This window comes from Lepisma saccharinum, chromosome 28 (genome assembly GCF_977018435.1).
Source record: "Lepisma saccharinum chromosome 28, izLepSacc3.1, whole genome shotgun sequence".
In the NCBI taxonomy this organism is placed as follows: Eukaryota; Metazoa; Arthropoda; class Insecta; order Zygentoma; family Lepismatidae; genus Lepisma; species Lepisma saccharinum.
This window is the reverse complement of record NC_139256.1, coordinates 17,087,268-17,111,723: the sequence shown is the minus strand read 5'-3', so window position 1 is coordinate 17,111,723 and position 24,456 is coordinate 17,087,268. Positions and strand designations below refer to the sequence as shown.

Sequence of the window (24,456 nt, the reverse complement as noted above, 5' to 3'; positions counted from 1 at the left end):
GGAATATGTCACGTGTTTGGGCTCACCCAAACACATGTTCGCTCTTCAGTTGACAGACACAATAAATGCTTGGTATTTACGATGCTGTTTTCCTCCAAGCTTCCAACGCTGTGATTTAGTACTGATAAGGCACACATTCTTCTTTCTGGTGATCCAGCTGAAGTAGTGGCGGGGGGGGGGGGGGGGGGCAAGGAGAGAGGGGATTGGATGAGGTTTGGCAGGTGTCAGCTTTCTGTCGCCTCTCTGTTAGAAATGCAATGAAGCTTGACGATAGCCAGAGGCCAGAAGCATGAGTCTAAAGCGTGCGTCTATCCAGAAGTATAGACAAAACAAACGATTGCAAAGGCTCCCTTCCCTCCTCTGTTAGGAAAGGCCTCACAATAAAACAGTTCGTATCATATAACAGCTCATCGATTTCCCTAACGCACAATCCTTTCCTTCCGGACATATTTCCACAAAGAGCCGAGTCAACAGGGAAGAAAGATTCACAGTAGCTACACAAGATGCAAGTACGAACGAAAAAAAGCAAAAGTTCGGGTTTTCTCCCCAAAGTAGCTGGAGAAGAGGGGGCAAAGTCCACATTTTTATGATTTTTTCATTGAAATTCGGGGGATGCAGCCCCCACCCGTAACCCCCCCCCCCCCCCATGGTTGGGACATCCAAATTTTACATGGTTGCATGCACTGATCTTCTGCCTGCAAAACAAAAGTTATCCGAAGTAGATTGGTCCCATGGTGTCAGTTATAACAATTTTATGAATAATATGCAAATTGGCTAAAATTCGATCGAGTTTTAAGTTTTGCCTTTATTATTCAAATTGTATTGCACCCACGAACATGAATCAAGTTTCATTCTGTTGCGGAAGGTCTATTCTTTGAAAAAAAAAAGCAAAAGTTCCGGTTTTCTCCCCAAAGTAGCTGGAGAAGAGGGGGCAAACTCCACATTTTTATGTTTTTACATTGAAATTCGGGGGATGCAGCCCCCACCCGTAACCCCCCTACGGTTGGGGCATCGAAATTTTACATGGTTGCATGCACCGATGTATTGCCTGCAAAACAAAAGTTATCCGAAGTAGATTGGTCCCATAGTGCCAGAGTTATTACGATTTTTCTCCATTATGTATACGAATTCAAATTTCCCGCTCAAAGCCTCGGCGACACTGGGCTTACTTTCGTCAGACCGCGCGGCGTACTAAGGGTTAACCCCCAGAGTTGCCCCTACGTACCGATTGATACGAAGCAGGGTGGGCCTCAGAGCTAGACAGAAACAGGGAAATGACTGGAAAAAATCCTAGTCCAGATCGCCTGCCCCGGGTTTTGAACCTAGGTCTTCCACGTGGTGACCAGATGCTCTACAAACTCAGCTACCGTAGCTCTTAATGTTTGCATTGTATAGGAAAGATTAATAGATTCAAAAGCACACACAAAAACAATTATTAAATATGATATCACTACATGAAGAGAAACTAACTACTTGGAATATTAATATATTTTTCTAGTCTCTTACACTGTAGTTATTTCATATTAATGATCATAGAATCTGTAGACTATTATCCTCAGTGAATTAAATACATTTAATGTATCTTTTCAACTTCGTTTTGATTAAGTCTCACAAGCTCTTCAAATTTCAGAAATATGAGTTACATTACCTCAATTGGCACTCTGTACTTTTGATATTTAGTGCTGTATATCTACTACTTTTAGACTGATTGCAACAGTGAAAGCATAAATTCAAAGAATGCCCTGTCTAGAACTTGAACCCAGAACCTTCAGTGTTAGGAGAATGCAGGGCAAACAAATACTCAAAGCTCTCGGCCAATGAGATAGCAAACTAGTTCTGAAAATTATTACAACTTTTATTATTATTATTTTAAATCTTTGCAATTGTTCATTCTCTTTTTCTTTCCCAGCATAAAAAAATGTTTTTCCATGATAAAAGTATAAAAACAGAACTAAGAATATAAATATGAGCCTGTTATATCTAGAGTGCTGCAAGGAAGCGTTCTTGGCCCTCTATTATTTGTATTACACATGAATGATCTTACAGACCTCTTCAATTCCCCCCATCTCAAGCACTATTCTAATGTTCACTGATGATTGCAAGATTATTAGAGAAATAAAATGGACATCAGATGTGCACCTCCTCCTAAATGACATAAATAGATTCTCCGAATGGTGCCAACGATGGAAACTGTCCATAATCCAGGGTTGGCATTTTGCCAATTTTATTTTTCGAAAAAACCAACCCGAGTGGGTTTTTACCAGATAAAACCCAATAAATCCCGGGCAAAACTGTTTTTTTTAGGTTATGTTTAAAAATATATATAAAAAAATAAGTAAATTTTTCTCCTAGTAGTAATGCATTGTAACATTCAATTTGAATTGCTTTATACCCTGTCTCAACTATCTCTGGAGCAAGTGAATGAAAACAAGTCTCTGCGCAAGTAGTAACACGAGACGGCTCCACCAATGAACACAGGAGAGAGAAATGGATTGTCTGGAGGAGGGTAAGCAACTTCAGTTACCAGCCTTCACAGCAGCATGTACTGCTTCGCTCTGTCCACTCTATTTCCTCACCTCCTCTGATGCCATGCACCCTTGCTCCAGAAATAACTAGGACAGGGAATAGTTGACTGAATCAAAAACTATTTTCTTGTAGTTTACGGTTATTACAAGAATAAGAAAACAGTTTTTCGTTGTGATGTTTCAGGAGAACACACGCTCCCTTCATCAGACATTTATTTTCATTTTGACTAAAGACACAGTTATAACAATGGATAGCAATTTTTTAAACAAAAAGAATCTGTTAAATAATGGATGTTGTCAATGTTACATTGTTGTAATATAGCAACCTAACTGTGAAAAGAAGCAGTCTGTTTTATTTTTATTTCAGATAAAAATTTTTGATCACATTATTTCTTATTTAAAATTATGAATCCAAAATATCATCAGGTAATTCAAAGTCGTCATTGTTTTCAGAAAGTTTCTTGGAGTGATAACCAAAGTGCGCCCACATTTCAAAATTATAAGTTTTGTTCAAGTATGCTGCATCAATAAATGCAAACATTTTATCTAAAAATTTCTGATACTTTTTCTTTATTTCCTTGGATATATGATATTTTAATTCTCACCTAAGTTCCAATGTTCAAGTCCCAACCTGTGCATGAGTGTTCTCTCATAAATTTCATCTACTCATCACTCATCCTCATTCTTGCAATTAGCAAAAATTGTCAGACAAGTAATGTAAAATAAGAAAAATACAAATGATGATAATAAATTAACTCACAATTTAATTGGGCACTTATCCCTCTTTGTAAGAAAATACATGTACCAGAAGTTCATGGCCCCAGCTCCTGCAAAAATTAACAATCCAAGATTAGAATTAATACAATAGGTTGTTTATTTATGCATGATTCTCCTTGTATGTACACACTGCTTAAATTGTGGAATTCTATTCTACTTTACAGTTGTTACAAGTATTTAAACAAATTTTTATGTTTCCTTAAATGCTTGTAAAAATCATAAACTAGTAAAATATTTACATGTCAGATCCTACTAAAAACAACTATTATGCCTCATTACATTCAACCTAATTGGCAATACAAAAAAAAAATGAAAGTAAAAAAATGAAAATGAATGCAAATATGTGCCGACCTCTATGGCAGAGTGGTTAGCACAGTATGCTATGACACCAGGGGTCCCAGGATCAAACCCTGGCATGGGTGTTCATTGTGAGTGTCCCTTCAATTTCATCACATCATCACATCATCACTCACCCTCATCTGCCCGATTAGCCAAAAGTAGCAGAAACGTGAGGTAAATTACACATTTTACTCTATAACTGACCACCAGAACAATATGGACACCACTGTTTCTGAACAGCTAAGAATAGCATAAATACAAACATTAAACTAGGCATCAACCAAAACTATGTTCCAGGGCCTGGAATTTTCCGCATGCAAGGAGGGCTCGGGAGAGGCTAAAAAAATTGTTATTGTTATGTATCCATTGTGTAGGAAAATAAGTAAAATTTTCACTTCAAACAAATAAGGCCTAACTCCTATTATTGTTCTTCATTTTTGGCAGGTTACGTTGTTATGTGACAAACAGAAAAACTAAACAATTTGGGAAATAAAGAAGAGGTTTTCTCTGGATAACAACCGGGTGATTTCCAGAGAGGCTTTCGAGACCTAACATCACTCTCATCTTCAGGGAACTGAAGTGAACCCCCTTCACTGGAGAGCTTCAGAGTGGCACAAACTCCCCTTCAGAGTCAACCATACAAATGATGGCACCTCCGCCATGGGCTACAGCCCCAAAAGGGATCGGGAGGCTCCTCTGCCTTATTTACTTCTTGATTGATTGATTCATTTTGATTATTTTACTTCACATTTCTACCACTTTTGGCTAATCGTGAAGATTATAATGAGTGATGATATGATGAACACCCATGCCCAGGCTGGGATTCGAATCAGGGACCCCTGGCCATAGCTCTCTGTGCTGACCACTCCACCAGGGAGGCCAGCTGTAAAGGTATGAGTCTGCATGAGAATGAAAGAAAAGCAAAATGCATATTCAAATACCACATTATTTTTGGCTCTCTCATTTAAAAATTAATTATTTCTATCATTAGGTTAACTATAAAGAGGAAGATGATAGGACAAGCAACCAACCAGAGTGGCTTGCTGCAACTTCTTGATTACACACACATTTCCACATCAGATAAGTAAATAATACAAGTCATAAGTAACAATTTTTAAAACTAAAATATAACAACATAAGAAAGATTGTTTTTAACACTGCAGGGGTCGCGCATATCACACTAGTGATCCACTCATTTATATTTGAACGCCACTGCCATTTGGAAACACTATTGACCTTGAGCTCACAGTGATCCACCCCTCCATTGACAGAAGCGTTTTCAGACATGTAATTATTTGCATATATATACATAAAGTCCCATGGCGGGTCGCAGGTGGCGGATAGCGAATGGCCATCAGATATGATGGTTAGCTGCGAATAAGGCATAGCCAAATAAGCAGTCCCGGACCGAGGCAGCAGTGCTATCAGGGTCTGGAGAGAGTGATCTGTGGCAGGATCACACCCATTAAAACCCAGAAATGCCCAAACACAGCACTGTGACATGGCGAAGAGGTGCCGCCATTAAATAAGCACAGCCCCTGCTGCCTTGAAGGGAGGGGAGGGATCCCCAAAGGCTAAGGGAAGGATACCCTGACAGAAAACCAAGGGGTAGGAAGGGCTCCGAAGGCAAAGCAACACCAACCTACCTAGGGGATTAAACCTTAAATAAATCCTGATCCTCCAGGTTGGGGGTTGGGCGTAGGGTTAACTCCCATACCCCGTCAAAAGAACTTGTTACGGATACCACAAGATTCACTCGGAGGAGATCGGATAATTTGTTGACGACCCAGCGAAAGAAAAGGCTAATGAGAAGGAAAACCAATATAATGCTCGCAACCTGGAATGTAAGAACATTGAAGAGACCAGGAAAGCTGAGAGAAATAAGAGAAGAAATAGAAAAGTATGGAGTGAAAGTGTTAGCATTACAAGAAACACGCTGGAAAGGACAAGGAATGATAATGTCTGGAAAACATATACTGATGTATAGTGGAGGAGAAACTGGTAATAATGGTACAGGTTTCCTAATCCAAAAGTCTATCAAACCAAGTATTATTAACTTTACAGCAATTAATGATAGGATGTGCTCAGTCAGAGTTAGAACAAAATTCTTCAATATCACAATGTTTTGTGTGTATGCCCCCACAGAAGAAGCAGAGGAGGAGGAGAAAGATGCTTTTTACTCAAAATTAGAAGAAGAAATAAATCATGTACAAAGACACGATGTAAAAATCATACTAGGGGACTTAAACGCCAAAATAGGAAGAGAAGAGATGTACAGAAGCATAATTGGCAAAGAAAGCCTGCATGAAGTAAGCAATGATAACGGAATGAGATTGATAGACTTTGCAATCAGTAAGGAAATGGTAATTAAAAGTACTTGGCTTCCACGAAAAGACATAAAAAAGGAGACCTGGGTGTCTCCAGACGGCCGCACGAAAAACCAAATAGATCATGTTATAATAGACAGGAGACATGCCACAGATATTATGGAGATCAGTAGTTGTAGAGGTGCTGATGGAGATACAGACCACCATCTAGTGAGAATCAAGTATAGACAGAAAATTGATGTGAAAAGATCAAAAAAGGAAAGTAAGAACATGAAACATAATGTAGAGGAACTCAGGAATGCCAGATTAGGAGGGGAATACCAAGAAAAACTTATGGAGGCACTAGAAACAAAAAAGGAAAGATGGGAGAAAGGAGAACTAGAATGTAAGTGGGAAATACTAAAAACAGTAATAGGTAATGTAGCAGAGGATACATTGGGAAAGAAATAAAACAAGAAGAGAGAACAGTGGTTTGATGAAGAATGCTCAATACTAATACAGGAGAGAAACTATGCCAGAAAAAGGATGCTTCAACAGAGAACAAGACAAGTAGTGGAAGAATATAGAGAAAAGAGGATAGAAGCAGATAAGACATGTAGAGTCAAGAAAAGACAGTTTGAGAGAAATAAAATAGAAGAGTTAGATGAAATAAAAGATAGAAATGAGATACGAAAGTTTTATGAGAGAACAAGAGATCTGAAGAAAGGATACCAACCCAGAGCAGTTTTCTACAAAGATAAAGAAGGAAACCTCATTGGAGACAAAAGAAAGATGATGGAAAGATGGTAGGAGTATTTCTGTGAATTACTTAACGGAACCAATGAGGAGGATAAATAAGAGGGGAAAAGTGATGAAGAAAAGGAAGAGGAGGAAGAGATAATACCAACTTTAAAGGAAGTAAAAGATGCAATAAAGTCTCTAAAGAATAATAAAGTGCCAGGAGAAGATGGCATAGAATCGAAGTTGTTGAAATATGGTGGAGAGGGAGTGAAGAAGGCCGTATATATGAAGTAATAGAAGTTTGGATAAAAGAAGAAATGTCAGAGACTGGACAGTAGGAATAATATGTCCGATACATAAGAAAGGGGATAAAGCTAAGTGTGAAAACTACCACGGAATAACACTACTGGATGGAACTTATAAAGTATTTGGTAAAATTTTAGCAACACGATTGGAAGATTGGAAGATTGGATGGAAAGAATCATGGGAGATTACCAAGCAGGATTTAGAAAAAATCACTCCACGATGGACCAGATATTTTTACTGCACCAAGTGCTGGAGCAGTTCTATGAGTATAACAAAGAACTTCACCAACTATATGTCGATTTTAAACAATCATACGATAGCCTGGAAAGAAATAAGCTCTATAGTATAATGGAAGAGTTTGGAATCCCAAGGAAATTGATAAGACTGAATGACAATGAAAAGAACAGAATGTAAAGTCAGAGTTGAACAGGAAATGACAAACATGTTTAAAGTAGAGAAAGGACAGACAGGGAGATTTACTTTCTACAATACTATTTAATTTAGCATTGGAAAAAGTAATCCGACAACTGCCAATCAACCCTGGAGCAACAATATTAAATAGACTAACACAAATAGTAGCATATGCAGATGATGTAGCTTTAATAGCAATAAGCAAGTTATGGAAGAGAGTTATCAAGTGTTAGAAGAGAAAGCTAAAGAACTAGGACAGGAAGTGAACACAAATAAAACCAAATATATGAAGATGGGAGATCCAGAAATAGGCAGAAGAGAACCTTACATAAGAATAAATGGAAAAGAATATGAAAGAGTGGAAGCCTTTAAATATTTGGGCTCAATAATAACAGTAGATAACAAGACAGCTACAGAAATACAGGAAAGGATAACAAGTGGAAATCGATGCTATTTTTCTTTGCAAAATGTGTTTAAATCTAAGAATGTTAGTAGGAACACAAAAATTAAAATATATACAACAATATTACGACCCATAGTAATGTATGGTTCAGAAAGTTGGGTGATGTCAGTAAGAGAGGAAGATTTGTTGTTAAGGTGGGAAAGGAAAATACGGAGAAGAATATTTGGAGCGGTAAGAGATAAAGAGGGATGGAGAATGAGAACAAATATGGAAGTACAGGAATTGTTTAACCAGCCAGATATTGTAGTGAAGATCAAACAGGGTAGAATACGATGGGCTGGGCATGTTCAGAGGATGGAAGAAGCACGGGTTGTCAAGAAAACATTCAATGGAAAACCGGAAGGGAGAAAGAGAAGAGTTATGGCCCAGGAAAAGATGGATAGAGGATGTGGAAGAGGACCTAAGAAGATTAGGAGTTAAAGGATGGAGAAGAAAAGCAGAGGATCGAGATGAATGGAGAGAGGTAGTCAGGAATGCCAAAGACCTACATGGACTGTAGCGCCGACCAGTAAGTAAGTATATATAAGTACATTTACTACAAACTGTTATATAAAATAAAGTAAGATTCTAAGATACTCTGCATGTACTTTTGTTTGGTTTCATTGCATTCAATTGTAATTCACTAGGATTAGTATTTCCTCCCTCCTGTGATGTGTTGAGTGATAATTTTTTGCTGAGTGTACCAGAAAACTTTAAAAAGGACATTCTCGCTATAAAACCAGATGAATTTTGACAAACAATGGGTAAAAACAATAACATTTGATGGATCACAATAGTGATCTACGTGACCAAAGGTATGTATTTGTTTCATGCGATTACTGCAGTGTTAAATGAGACAAAATATATATTTATTAAGTTCACTATTTTACCTTCTGGCTTCAAGTTGACACCTGATGCCATGATTGGCCACAAGAATATCTATGCACCCGACAAATTTCAGCACATTATCAACCTGAAAATAGAACAAATAGTAAACCAAAGGTAAGACAATATATGTAAGAGGAGCACAGTAATATGTAGTAAAATGTAACTGTTTAGGAAATTTATTATAAACTGTGAGGAGGTGGATCTCAAATGCTCTATATCTTTCAATGGATTTATAAAACGTGTCCATTTCATAATATGATACATAGCACTGCAACATTCACACATCTAAGATGTCAAATTTTATATTAATTCTTCCTTCCTGGTATAGGTATGACTTAAGATGACCAGACCTCTCTCCGATTTTCTTCATATTTGACATACTTACTAATTGAGGCCTGCTAATGACGAATGTGAAGTTAAAAATTGTTGGAAATAAAACAATGTCAAGAAACAGTTCCTTTTTAGACTTTTCCTGTTAAATCATTGTTTTTTAGATCACAAGAATGCTCCGAGCGATTAATTTGACTAAGCTGTTGATACTTTTTAATATCAATGGATGTATTAACTGTAGATGAGAAAATTGAAATGGTTCTCGTGTATGGAGAATCTGGCAGGAAGCTCCGTCCAGCTGTTGTTGTTTATGGTCAGCGTTTTCCAGACAGGGTGCGTTCTTTCGCTTCGTTTCAACGTAGTCAATCAAATGTTAAACCTAAACAAAGGACCCGTCGAAGAACAGTTATTGGAGAAGAAAATGAAATTAATGTGTTAGCTGCTGTGGCCCATGATTCTCATGTCAGCTCGCGAGAAGTAGCTCGAAATTCCGGATTGTCCCAGATCAGTGTCTTGAAGATTTTACAGCGTCATAAATATCATCCATATCATGTGTCATTGCATCAAGAACTTCATGGCGATGATTTTCAAAATCGAGTGACGTTTTGTCAGTGGGCACATGAACAAATACAAAAAAACTCAATTTCTTTTGTCTGGTATTGTTCTCTGATGAGTCATCTTTTACAAACCACGGAACGGTCAATCTGCATAATATGCATTACTGGAGTGTCGAAAATCCACACTGGCTGCGCCAAGTTGAGCATCAGCATCCATGGACTGTAAACGTGTGGTGTAGAATTATTGATGACAAACTCATCGGTCCCTACTTCATTGATGGAAATTTGAATGGTCAACAGTACCGCGACATTCTTCAAAATGAACTGCCAATATTACTTGAAGATCTTAACCTGGAACTGAGACAGAACATGTGGTTTCAGCACGATGGATGGATGTCCAGCGCACTATTCGAGAGCAGCACGCGAAGTACTCGACCGTGACTTCAATGGCCGATGGATTGGCAGAGCTGGTCCTGTAAATTGGCCTGCCTGATCACCAGATCTTACTTCACCAGATTTCTTTTTGTGGGGCTACCTAAAAGATAAAGTGTATCGAGAATTGCCAACTACTCGTGAAAATATGATAGAGCGAATTCAAAACGCTTGTGCCATAATTGAACCAGAGGTACTTTTGAGTTGTGTACATTCATTCGAAGTGCTGATCAATAAACGTATTGAAGTTGAAGGTCACCATTTTGAACACTTAATGTAATTGAGAAGTGAATGTAGTTTACTAGCCATCGAGATATCTAGAGCTAAGAATTGTTGAATAATTTTGTATTTTCAAAATAAATTTATTTGTTTTACAACAATTTCAAGTCCTGGAACAAAAATGTTCTATTTTTTTAATTTAAATGAATTGCAAAATGAAATACATTGGTTTTAAAGTGTAAACATTCAAGAAATGAAAATTTGTCGATTCTAGCGCCATCTATCACGAATCGAAAAAAATGTTTCAGACAAAACTTATGTATTTTTTTCCGTAAAATCCGAATCTGTAATAAAAAAAATAGGGGTTTCTATTTGAAATTTCAAAGTTGCCCCCTGCCCCACCCACAAGAGGGGGAGGGGGTGTTCTTTTGTTGCACCACTAAACTTCCCCCTCCAAACTACCAATTTTTTATTTGGAACATCTTTTTGTAGGATGATTTTTTTTTTCAAGATATTCAAATCATTCAGGTTAAAAAAATCACCCAGTATATATTTCCGATACAGTAGTAGTTTACTATCCTTCGGACAGATTTCTTCATTTCTACAGAAGAAACTATTTACCATAATAAGTTCCTGTAGTATTGTCTAACATCGTGAAGGTGTTGTGTTTGAAATTTAGTTAAGTTTTCCGTATCCTGGAAACGGATTTCTCCAAAGAAGGTGAGTCTGGCCAATTTCTAACATGCCTTTAACAGGGAGTCTATAGAGAAAGCCGGGGAGCCGGAGTGCAGAGGAGGGGCCGCATTAGCAGTTGGGGGCGGTAGGTCAATTACCCCAGGGGCGGTGCCCAGAATCGGTGGAAAATTTAGACTCAAAAATTTCAAACGAAAATATTTTTTTAGTTTAAATTTCCCACCGATTCCGGGATGGATAGCCCCAAAAACCATTCACGGAACGGGTAACACTTTACTATAGGTGAGACGGATTTCTTAAAATTTACAGGAGAAAGTACTTACGCAAATCATTTTCTGTAGCGTTGTTGAAGTTCGGGAATGTAGTTTTAATGCGAATACATGTGGTTTTCTACGAAACCACGTGCTATTGCTGCTGCCGCCATTTGCTCTCTGCATGAGAGCACAATGTTCCGTGTGTAAGATAATGTAAACCCCGTAGTCAGTGTTTCAACCCACGTCGTGTTTTCACTATAAGATGACATGTCGAGGTTGCGTCGTGAAGTTGTTGCCGGGTGTGGAAGACGCCGTGGAATTTGTAATTCAACACAGAATCTTGAAGAAAGAAGTGGAGAGTTAAAATTAAAAGAATTCAGTGTATTTTCTTTCATCGAGAAAAAACAATGTTGTCCGTTGTGACGGTTGATATACTCTATATAAATATCATCCCGCCACAGTCACTCTCTTCTCCTAACATACGAGAGTGAGATACGTCACGCACCGAAACAAGTCATGGATCGTTACGTAATCTATAAAGTTACGCAGTTTTTCTCGACAGAGGCCGTTAGTTGCCTCGCCTCGTCAATCGCGCATGCGTAATCTAGACTTGTCGTTTGACCAGTGGTGGGAGCTGAGAGAACGAACATTCACAATACAGATCTCTTACACGCGTTACCCAGGACACAACAGAATCACACACCAGCCGGAGCGGAGAGACGACAGGTAAATTTTGTGCTTCGCGAAAAATGTGCCCGACCTTTTACCTCCCCCCTTGTTACGTATTTGGCATGGTTTTTAGCTAACGTTATATGTTTGAGCTGCCGTATGGTCCTAGCCATCAGGATCTTTGCCATGTTGCGTAACGGGGAAGGCGGAAGGTCAATATGGGGCTTTTGTCAAATTCATTTTTGTAGTTCGCGTACAAGACTGGTTTGATAACAGATTATTCCTTCTAATTTGATGATCCACTAGTATTGAATTGGTTATTACGAAGGAAATCAAGTAGTATTAAACCATTAATTTTTTGTCTCTCCACTCCGTAACCGGCTGGAATTATTGCGCATATTTTTTGATAACCTGATCAGTGACTTGTTTCGGCAACCTTTCAAAATACTCTTTCCACAATTGTTGGGACGTATTTCAACACTGGGTGTAGGTATTTATATTTAATTGTTTTAATATTTGATGAAGATTTGGGAAGGGATTAAAATGCGTGTATATACAAACTAAATTTTGGGGAGAGATCACTGTTATTTATTGTAAGTTGTTTAAATGGGAACTATAGACAAGAAAGGGTAAAGTAAGGGATAAATGAAGGTAAAAGAAGTACTTGGAGGTCCGCTTTATTCTAAATTGTATATATTATAGACTCCGAGGATTTTCATTGAATTGTTACATTTTTGCATTAATTTAAAACATTGAATCTATTGTATTAATCAAGTCACTGTTACCCTTTTTACAAAAACCGATCTGTTTATTAATAAAAGTTTGTTTAATCGGACTATAAATTTTGATCAATTCAAGAATAGATGAAGTGATTATTGTTTTGGAAAGGGAGTGGACGTAGGTTGATCTACCGGATTAGAGAGAATTTATCTGGGTTGTTCACGGGCGTACGTAATTTTCTTGGGAGGGGGAACTAGACGATTCCCCCACTTCTCAAGAAGTTTACGTTAACCCAGATTGCATGCACTCGGCGATTTAAGTTGTTTTTGTGTTCTGTAGGATTTCAGAAACAAATCGATCCACGAGGTTCAGGATTCTATTCTGGCCCGGGCGAATTAATAACATCACTGTAACCGCTTCTGTTCATGGTACGTTCAATATTGCATTTTGAGAATTTTGCCTATCGGGTACCACTCTTCATGCAAAATTGAAGCGTATCTAAATAAATAAAATAGTATTCGCCACACCGTATATGCTAAATTGAACAATGTGCGATGAACGGGTAAGCTATCGCCATATTGTGTGTGGAAACAAGGAAGAATATTAAGTACTCGTTAATGTAAGAAATATACATAATTTTCGTTAGAAATTCATTATTTCACCTAAAGAAATGTTCCGCAATGCAGAATAGTACGTTAGCAATGTAAAAAAGTGTGAAATAAATTATTTATAGGTGTCTCACCTATAGTAAAGTAGTACCACGTGAACAGATAGGTAAGGGTACTACTTTACTATACCTGAGACACCTGGGAATCATTTCTTTCGCACTTTTTTACATTGCTAACGTACTATTCTGCATTCCGGAACACTTATTTAGGTGAAATAATTTAATTTGTTAGGAAAGTAATGTATATTTCTTACATTTACGAGTACTTACTGTTCTTGTTTATTTCCACACACAACATGGCGATAGCTTACCGTTGATCGTTCCTTGAGCCAGAAAAACCATTGACGTTAGCCCAAAAATTCACGATAGCCCCACAAACCATCACTGGGACGAGGTATGCCTACTAGGTTAGGTTCCATTAGCACTCCTTTCGATCAATTAAGCATATACGGACAATACGAGAGCGTATTCTGCTCTCATGCAGGAAGCAAATGGCGGCAGCAGCAATAGCGCGTCGGAAATAGATTTTCGTACAAAACCACATGCAATCGCATTAAAATGAGTCAAAATTACATTCCCGAACATCAACAACGCTACAGAAAATGATTTGCGTAAGTACTTTCTCCTGTAAATTTGAAGAAATCTGTCTCAGGTATAGTAAAGTGTTACCTAGGTAAGTACAAATGTCAAAAATTGACGAAACTAAGAAGTTGTAGGTGTCCGAAGGGCTAGACTCTAGTTTACATCCTTCTTGCCCATTTACGTCTTTCTTGCGCACTCCTTCTTGGCCGTTTACAAAACCATGCTAGCAGACAGCCGGCACTCCGGCATCCGTAGGGTAAGTTTTTCTTTTTACACTTTCTGTCACTAACCACTCACGGGAACGAGGTATGCCTACGAGGTTAGGTTAGGTTACATTAGCACTAATTTCACCCCTAAATATGTGCTTCATCATCGAAAAATGTCCTCAGTACGTTCAATCACGCATATCCGGACAACATCGGTTTTTCTCGATTTTCTCCTCCAGGAAATTTTTCATCGCCTTGGGATTTACTTTGTTGAATTCCTTATAAAATAACCTTACCAACGATATATGACACGTATTCCTTAGGAAAAGGACGTAAACTAGAGTCTTACCGTCCGAAGGATAGTAAACTGTTACCAATTTTTTTAAACTATGTTTGCCTAACCTAACAGAAACTAACCTAACCACAAGTCAATGGTTCGTGGGACTAGCGTCAATGGTTCGCAATTATTACCAATAACTTTTTTCGAAATCCGAACGGTGGTCATTACGTTAATGAAGGTTCAAATTTCGTGTGACAACGATTGCCAAAGTTCTACGATAATTAGTCTTCCTGCTAGGAGAATTTGAAAAAATATAAAACAATCTGAACCGTTACTGGTAGTTTTTTTGGAGGGTATGCAAATTTGTGTTACTAGTCGGTAAACTAAACTATTGCCTTGCAGTTCTAAGCAGCTTGGGGTAACATTATCGTATGGGTAAAACGGGATCCTTCAAATTTCCTTCAAATTTACAGGAGAAAGTACTTACGGAAATCATTTTCTTAGCGTTTTGGAAGTTCCTGAATGTAGATTTGATCCATTTTAATGTGAATGCGTTTTGTTTTCTGCGAAAATCTCTGTCCGACACGCTGTTTCTCCTCCCGCCATTTGCTTTTTGCATGAGAGTGCAATGTTCTGTGTGTTAAGACGATGCAACCCCGTAGCCAGTGTTTCAGCCTCGCCGTGTTTTCACTAGAACCACCTGTCGAGTTCGGAACAAGCCATTTTTCCCGAATGGGTGTCACTTATCGCACAACATTGTAGCAACATTGTGTTCGGACGTCACAGGAGAGAGCTGTTTTTACAATTTTTCTTTGTATTTATGCTAATGGAACCTAACCTAACAGGCCTAACCTAACCACGTAGGCATTCCTCGTCTGACGTCAATATTCAAGGTTGCAAGATTGTTGTGCGTAAAGGAAGAGAATTAACGAATTACGAAAGAAAGATGGTTCCGACACTAATGGGTGTCACTTATTGCACAACACTGTAGCAACATTGTGTTCTGCGGCGCGATTCACGAACTGTTAGTAGTCCGATATGTAGTCTAATATGTAGCCACGTCAGGCTTGTGGTCAAATTTGTAGTCATTTCCTGAATTTGCGATTCTTGAAACTGTCTACAGCGGTCTACAGGCTACAGTCGACTACATATCGGGCTACAGTTGTAGACAGTTCTTGTAGGACCCTTTTTAACCCTCCTAGAGCGGGCTACAGCGAACTACATTCGTCATATTCTGTGTTTGTGTATGACATCCAACTTCAAAGAAGAAAATAGAGCTACCAAAATGGCCCATAATCTGTGTTTTCACGTTTTCGAAAAGCAGAAGGAAATGACAGTGGGCATTTGCGTGTACTTAAAACACATCTTAGAGATATTGGAAATCCTTTTTCTGTTTCGAAAATATCTTCATAGTAATTTGTCACTGAACAGGAGGTGCCGGATTGATCAAAATTGTGGAACCTCATTTTCCCAACAAAAGGATTGTTTCTCTCAACCTCCTGTAATCCAAGTTAGTAATAATAATAATTATCCATATCTTGCACTAATTTATATGAAAATACACTTCCACGAGCAGATTAAGTTTGGTAGGCATAATTTGTTAGCACCTCTTTGCAGGCATTCCTGCTCGTGCACAATACATTTCAAAACATAATTTATCTTGTAATTAATACTTTGTGCAACTTTTAACTGTGCTAATTAGTTTCTCCAAGTTTCTAACTTACTCCCACAATCATTTCCAGTTTTGTAAACACTTCCTAATACTCTATAAAATTTGTGAAAAATCATGAAACATTCGGAACTGTTACCTAGGATTTCATGCGATTTAAAAACAGCAATTTCATCTTCTACAGACCATAAATAATAACCACTCATTTTGAATCTTATGCATCCCATAAGCCATGCCAAAATCGTAATTATACGGAAGTGAAGCCCCAACAGTATGCAGTTTGGTTTTGTACAAACGTGCTTGCAGGCAGACGGATGAGAAGCAGCAGCGCAAAATGTGCATAGGTTATCGATGGCTGTAACAGGACAAAAGTAAATAGTGAAAACATTTCTGAAAAGAAATGAAAACTCTTGATAGGCTACTTAAGGTTGCTAAATCATACAAACGCATGCATCGAAAATGTTCACAGTACACACACCACTTATCATAGCAGACTATATTTTTGCCAGTTATGTACAATCGTTGTGATGATGTTTTTATTATTGTTATTGGTAAATTTCTCGTAACGGACAAACGGGTTTCTTCAAATTTACAGGAGAAATTACTTACCGAATGCAGTTTCTTTAGACTTGTGGAAGTACGGGAAAGTGTTTTCTCGCATCGTTCATTGAATTTTGCCGGTAAATCATCTATTTTTCGATATAAATGTGTGACCGATGCACGAAAGCTCTTGCATCCATTTACTTCCAGGTGGATGTAGCCTGTGTGTGATGACGTAATCCCGGTCAGTGTTTCCAAACACGTGTTTTTGTAACTGAAGAAGATACGTTTCCGCAAATGGTTTGTGGGGCTATGTGTCAATGGTTCGTGGGGCTATGCGTCAATGGTTCGTGGGGCTATGCGAGAATGGTGTGTGGGGCTACGCATATTTTTTTCGAAACCAATTTTTAACTATTGTAACCTATAGTGACCCTACCTAACCTAACCTTACCGGGAATGGTTCGTGGGGCTATGTATGAATGGTTCGTTGCGCTATGCGTCAATGGTTTGTGGGGCTACGTAGGTATTTTTGGGTGCAGTGGGGTGGAAACACTGCATGCCGAGTACAGTAGTGAAACTGTGACCGCCATTCTGCGTGTTACCAAAGGCAAAAAGAAACGAAGTAAACTGACTCGATATGTCGCAAATGGAGCTTATTTCCGTGAAATAAGCGAAATGCCATCTTCAGCAATGTTTCTCAATGCAGAATACGTAAGTACGAATATTCAAATTAAATGAACTAGCAAATTTCAGCCGTTTGTCCGATACGAGAAATTTACCATTGTTATTTATCCATGCCATTCCATTCGCCTTCTCAATTGCCAGTGATGTGGTTATCATATCGTGCTATGATGCTAGGGGTCCCAGGTTCGAATCCTGACCTGGGCATGGCTGTTTCTGAGTGTCCATCCATCAATTTCATCATATCATCCCTCATTCCCATCTTCGCAAATTAGCCAAAAGTGAAGCAAAATAAAGCAAATCAAATCAAATCAACCTAACCGTCTCAATTGTTAAAATGGTCTTCAATGAAGTCCCATGAGAGCTATTTTTCGTCTTTGTGCAGTGCTCAAGATTTGTGTGAAATATAGTTTTACATAAATTTATTAAGCATTTACTTAATTTATAAATAAAATTCACAGCACAATAATTATGCATTTATTATGAAATAATTTTTATAATGATCATGCATTAGTACAAATTGTTGAAACATATGTCATTTAAAAATTAGATGTGGATAAAAAATGTACTTTACAGCAGGTTTTATTTACACATTGTATACTTAGGACATAGTGTAGATAGAGCACATATTATCTGCTAGAACTGCTACACTGTACTGACACAAACACATGTAAACATTTAGAGTTTGTTGTGACGATTATGTGTTCATTACCATGTGCAAACTATATATATATTTTTTATTTTTCTCAGGTTCCAAGTTCATTCTGGCTTCCCTGGGATCCAGACTCAGGAGCATTAATGCAAGGCACGGTATGGGATTTGTGCTTGGGAAGTGTATTGTACATAAACTTCTCAGTTCAAATCCTGTATCAGCCAGCATAAAACATCTTTCGATGCATGGAGCACTATATTTCCTCTATTGGCAACCCCTCAGCACATTCATGTTTAATTATGTAACACTACTTATCTTTTAACGGTTAAAAAATTGTGGTAGCAATTATTGTAAAACAACATAACTTTCAAAATAGTTAATACATGAGAGGAAATATTTTCCTGTAGTTTACGGTTATTTCAAGCATAAGAAAACAGTTTTTCTTTGTGACGTTTCAGGAGAACACACGCTCCTTTCATCAGACATTTATTTTCGTTTTGACTAAAGATACAGTTATAACAATGGTTAGTAATTTTTTAAACAATGAGAGGAAATTGCATTAGAACATTATTTTTTTTAAATTAATTTGGTGCACCAAAGCATTCTAGTGTAAATAGGTAAAGAGGTTAGTGTAACAGTTCGTTATATCGGAGACACATTAAAATTGGATATTTTGTGTTTCGCATGGTTCGTACTTACCAATTGGGTATTGTGAAACATAGTTCAAGGTGCCATTATGCTTTTTACACAAAAACAAACACAATTTTTCATATAGAGAGTTGTTTTTATTATTCCTTTTTTCGCTTCCGTAACACACAATATGGTGGGCAGAGGTTGACTACTGTTGTAGGTATGCAGTGTTTCCAACCTTCTTCACCGAAAAATACCTACTATCGTGTTCGTCACGTGTGTAAATTGTACATTATGCATGGGTAGCTGACGGATAGCCCCTAAAACCATTTCTGATAAGGTTAGGTTAGGCAAGCATAGTTAAAAAAAGGGGGATTGGAAACTGACAGCGGGTTACATCATCAAACGTATGTAGCATCCAGTTCACGTAGCGAAAGCAATGGCACTTGTGCGTCGCTGAGATGTTTCTCTTGAAAAATACATGATTTCCCGGTCAAATAGATTCCAGGATGAAAGAAAATACCTCGATGAACGTTGTAAGTAGTTTCTTCTGTAAAAATGAAGAAATGTGTCTCCGATATAACGAACTGTTATCGAGGTTAGCAAAGTTTGCTATGATGCCAGGAGTTAAGGGTTCAAATCCTTCCCAGGACATCGATGTTATTGTGAGTGTCCTTTCGTCAATTTAAACATGTCATTCCTCATCCCCATCTTCATGATTAGCCAAAAGTAACAGAAGACCAATGCAATAAATAAATCAATAAATAGGTTAAAAAAATATGTGAACAGAGCATTTTTATTTTAAATCTATAATCCCATATGGTTGGTTCTTTCATTATTGTGTGATTTTAGGTATGACTTGAGATGACCGGACCCCTCTCCGATTTTCTTCATATTTGACATACTCACTAATTGAGGCCTCCTAAACACGAATCTGAAGTTAAAATTTGTCGGTCACGTCTAGAAATTGCGAACCATTGATGCTAGCCTCACGAACCATTGGCACGTGATTAGGTTAGTTTCGGTTAGGTTAGGCAAACATAGTTAAAATTTGGTGTCGTGGTAGTATCAGGATCTAGAAATTGGAAATAATTGCGAACCATTGGCGCATGGTTAGGTTAGTTCAGTTAGGTTAGGCAAACATATTTAAAATTTGGTGCCGTGGTAGTATCAGGAATATATATATTTGTTTGTGAAACAAAAAAAAATCTCGAAAATTGACAGTTTCCATTCCGAAAACTAACTCCTTATTTTCGCTTATTTTGCAATTTCTAGACGTTTCCGACAAATTTTAATTTCAGATTCGTGATTAGGAGGCCTCAATTAGTGAGTATGCCAAATGTGAAGAAAATCGGAGAGGGGTCCGGTCATCTCAAGTCGTTCCGTGATTTCTAATCCAAATTGTTACAAATGTCAACATTTCTTTTTTGTTATCAACAGGAATGCAAGGTATATTCTGGAGTGTATCAAATTGTGATATGTGTAACTTTTAAGAATTTCTTGACATTCTCATTGAATGAAATTTCTGTAAATTTGAGGTGTAAGCAAATGTGATATGAGTGGTTGTCTTATACATAGATATTACATGAGCAGCTAACAGCAGCTTGGTGTTACATGCTAAAAACACCAAACCTACTAGCATATGCATCTGATAGCAAAAACAAACATCTGAAAATGTTAGGCTGGTTAAGTTTGATTTATTTCTGATCTCAGATGCAGGTGTGAGTAGGTTAGGTACGTCACGGTTTGGTGCTTTTACCATACTCCAAGTTGCTGTCACTAGCTGCTTATAGATAATGCAAATGTATGTTGTTGTTTTTTTGCCAGGTGGTGGCAGTACTAGTCCATCTTCTTGGCAACAAACAATGAATGTCTGCTGAGAATTCCATACAGTATAAGAAGTAACATGTAGGACTATCTTTTATGTTTCCGTAGTATGTGCATTCAGTCAGAAATCAAATTCATATGTACAAATGTAGTATGTAACATGACAATATTTTATTCATCAATTAAAAGTTTGGCCAAGTTCAAGACATGAACAATTTTTGAGCACAAAAACATTCAAAAGTTTGTTCTAATAATTAGTGACATTTGTAATCCGTGAACCTTGAACTTAATTTTCGCTAGTGATTCCAATTGTTCAGATTCTACTTTACTAGGTTCGATACTCAGTGGAGGTACATAGTGGCCCGATTAGCTGGGAATTTCTATTTACAACTGTTATCAATTGTACTCTACTGTTTTCTTGGAAATCTACTGAAACCGAATGGTTTTCTACCAAACACCTACAGTAGATCTAATGTACAGCAAAGAGAAAAAAATAATAGGCAAATAGTTCATATCTTTTCATTTTTTTCATTCCACATCATATGTTGTTTTAAAGAATGGAATTCTGTTGAAGTGAAGCACATATTGTCCTCCACTTTTTTTACATTTTCATTTAAATTTCACATTGTGTAGAACAGACCAAATAAAAACTGTTATGGACAACTCGCCTACCATTTCTTTAACATATTGGCTGTAAATATAAATTGTCATTCCTCATGATAAACGATTTGTTTTCATATCTGCTTGAAAATCTACACACAGTAGATGTTTCAAAACACCTGTTGATGTACTGAAAACAGTACAGAAGAGACACTAAAAGTGTAAATCATTTCTTTAGTATTATTTTTAATGTGTATGTAATGTGCTTAGCACAAGATGATGGCTGCTCAGCAGGGCTATTTGTGCATAAAGTTGAGTAAAGAGAAACAGTTCGTACGAAACTGGCAACATTAATCTTAATGGGTTTGAACAGGTTAAGAAAACGTAGACGTTCCTGCTACGAATAATGGCAAAGCATGAAAAATCAGCTGCCCGATCCTGTGGCCGATTGGTTATCACATCGTGCTGCGACGCCAACGGTCCCGGGTTCGAATCCCGGTCAGGCTTGGTTGTTTGTGAATGTCCATTCATCTATTTCATCACTCATCCCATCTTCGCAAATTAGCCTAGAGGCACAAAACGCAAAGTAAAATAAACTAGTACTACTTTACTATACCGGAGACACCTATCAATGTTTTATTTCGCAATTTTTTACATTGCTAACGTACTATTCTGCATTGCGGAACATTTATTTAGGTGAAATAATGAATTTCTAACGAAAATAATGTCTATTTCTTACAATAACGAGTCCTTACTGTTGTTCCTTATTTCCCACAAACTTTCACTGGCAGCCCCAAAAATTCACGATAGCCTCACGAACCATCACGGGGACGAGGTATGCCTACTAGGTTAGGTTAGGCTCCATTAGCACTCCTTTCGTTCAATTTAGGATATACGGAAAATACGAGAGCGTATTGTGCTCTCGTGCAGAAAGCAAATGGCAGCAGCAGCAATAGCGCGTCGGAAATAGATTTTCGTAGAAAACCACATGCTTTCGCATTAAAATGGATCAAAACTACATTCCCGAACATCAACAACGCTACAGAAAATGATTTGCGTAAGTACTTTCTCCTGTAAATTTGAAGAAATCCGTCTCCGGTATAGTAAAGTGTTACCAATAAACTAAATCAATCAATCATGAAAAATCAGCTGCCTTTACATTTTGCAACATTCAATTGCAACACATAAGAAAAATAGCATTCCTTAGTTCTGCCGCATATATTTCAACAGTGACATACAGTAGAAGGTAAGGTAAAACATAGCATCTGTTATTAAATTTCGTGTATTTACACACAATTGCTTTAATTCAACGAGTATTTTCACTTTATACAAATTACTTTGCGGTTACGCGTACATTACGATTACTTCGCAGTTTTAACAAACTAAACTAGTTTCCTGTGCATTCTGCGTAAACAAACAACTCTCGGAATCTCGAAGTACGACATGCATCGATAATGTCAAGGAAATAGCACAACAATCGATTAAAATATCGATTATTTCCATAGATATTGCTTAGTTTCGCCAAGTTCACCACTTTCCTTGTAGCCGTGCGCTGTAGACAATTAAAGATGTAGTCGATTCTTAGTAGACGGTTTCGTGAATCGCACTTTACTACATCTTTTACTACTAAAAACTACTACTTCGTTGTAGACTCGATTTTGTAGTCATTTTCGTGAATCGCCCTGCTGACGTCACAGAAAATATCTTTTTCATGTTAGACAATACAAGCTAACGCGTCTTTTAGCGAAAATAATAATTTTTCTTTGTATCTATGCTAATGGAACCTAACCCAACAGGCCTAACCTAACCACGTAGGCATTCCTCGTATGACGTCAATATTCAAGGTTGCAAGATGGTTGTGCGTAAAGGAAGAGCATTAACAAATTTCGAAAGAAAGATGGTTCCGACCCGAATGGGTGTCACTTATCGCACAACACTCTAGCAACATTGTGTTCTGACGTCACAGGAGAGACCTTTTTCATGTTAGGCAATACAAAGGTAACGCGTCTCTTAGCGAAAATATTATTTTTTCTCTGTATTTATGCTAATGGAACCTAACCTAACAGGCCTAACCTAACCACGTAGGCATTCCTCGTCTGACGTCAATATTCAAGGTTGCAAGAGTGTTGTGCTTAAAGGAAGAGCATTAACGAATTGCGAAAGAAAGATGGTTCCGAATTGCGAAAGAAAGATGGTTCCGAATTGCTGTGTATGGACAATGAACGTGGTAAATCGCAAGGTTATTTTACAAGTTCTACACGTAAATGCGACGTATTAGCATAATTTCAAATAGGGGCACGAAAGTAGATATTTTCCGGTGAACGAGGTTGCACCACTGCATAATTCGACAAAACACTCTCAGAACGCCCCCTAAACCAGTATGCTATCACGGCCATAATGTGTTACAGATTCGAAACAACAAGTAACAGTAAGTACTCGTAAATAGAGAAAATAAACATTATCTTAGTTAGAAATGCATTATTTCGCCTTAAGAAATGTTCCGCAACACGTTAGCAATGTAAAGAAGTCCGAAATATATGATTCGTAGGTGTTTCACCCATACGATAATAGTACCCAGCTTGGAACATTGGTTCTAACCTAGGCCACTAAATCTTATGATCTTAAATCATTAAATACTTACTGTAAAATTACCTTGTCAAGCCCGTCCAGTTAGATTCAATTTTTGAGTCACATTCACATGTCCACATTCAACAAATTCCGGGTCTTCCTTTTGGCACAACACGCCAGCAACCCCAGGCAGCTACATACCCTACCATGGCGCGAAATCATTGAAGATTGATTTTTTTTTCAGGGGGGGGGGGCGCAAGAAGATTGTGGTCTACACAGACATACACAAACTATACATATATATTATGTATGTGCATGAAACTTTTCAAATTTTCTACCAAGCATCTGAGAAGAAAGAGCCTATATGATTAATATTTATAATGTTATTAAATATAAATTTAAATTACTAAACATGTAAAAATACATTAGTATTTAATACATATAAGGGAATTTATTTGATATTTTTTATGTATCAGATATTCAGGGACGTAGCTAGGTTGATCAGTTCGGGGGGGCCAAATCTGAAATTTGTTCCTATGTAAATATTTCCAGACAGTAAAGGTAAATAACTCTGTGTGTGTAATGTACAAACACACACACATACACACACAGATATATATATATATATATATATATATATATATATATATATATATTGCTACATATATAGTGCATTGGTATATTAAACTACTAAGAAGTGTATATAATATACGTATATGTGAATACTGGAGGTCAAATAAAAATTAGAGTTCAACAATTTTCAGAAAGCAAATCAATTTATGTAATTACTATTAAACTATTACTTTACAGTTTTCCTTAATGTATTTTACTTTCTGCTTGTCTCAATGACAACCTCTTCTTTTTTATCGAAACTATATCCCCTGTGGAAGTGCTAAACTGATAAATTATTCTGTGTAGGATCTTTCCTATTCATTCTGGAGGATA

The 24,456-nt window shown here is 37.4% G+C and overlaps 1 protein-coding gene across 9 annotated transcripts in view; it reads right to left on the bottom strand.

The window, feature by feature from the left end:
- LOC145981082 (nuclear RNA export factor 1-like) overlaps positions 1 to 23,692 on the bottom strand; it is an 85,841-nt gene extending 62,149 nt beyond the window's left edge. Inside the window, exons 1-4 of one of the 9 annotated variants that reach the window (XM_083114210.1) lie at positions 13,588 to 14,954; positions 11,290 to 11,559; positions 8,738 to 8,820; positions 3,286 to 3,352 (exon numbers count right to left, since the gene is read on the bottom strand). In XM_083114210.1, coding sequence (XP_082970336.1) covers positions 3,286 to 3,352; positions 8,738 to 8,768 — 98 coding nt within the window. In that variant the 5' untranslated portion in view covers positions 8,769 to 8,820; positions 11,290 to 11,559; positions 13,588 to 14,954. Of the gene's footprint in view, positions 1 to 3,285; positions 3,353 to 8,737; positions 8,821 to 11,289; positions 11,560 to 13,587; positions 14,955 to 23,584 lie in introns of those variants that run through there. The other 8 variants (XM_083114211.1, XM_083114212.1, XM_083114216.1 and 5 more) reach the window with 8 other exon arrangements.
- Between the last annotated feature and the right edge of the window lie 764 nt (positions 23,693 to 24,456).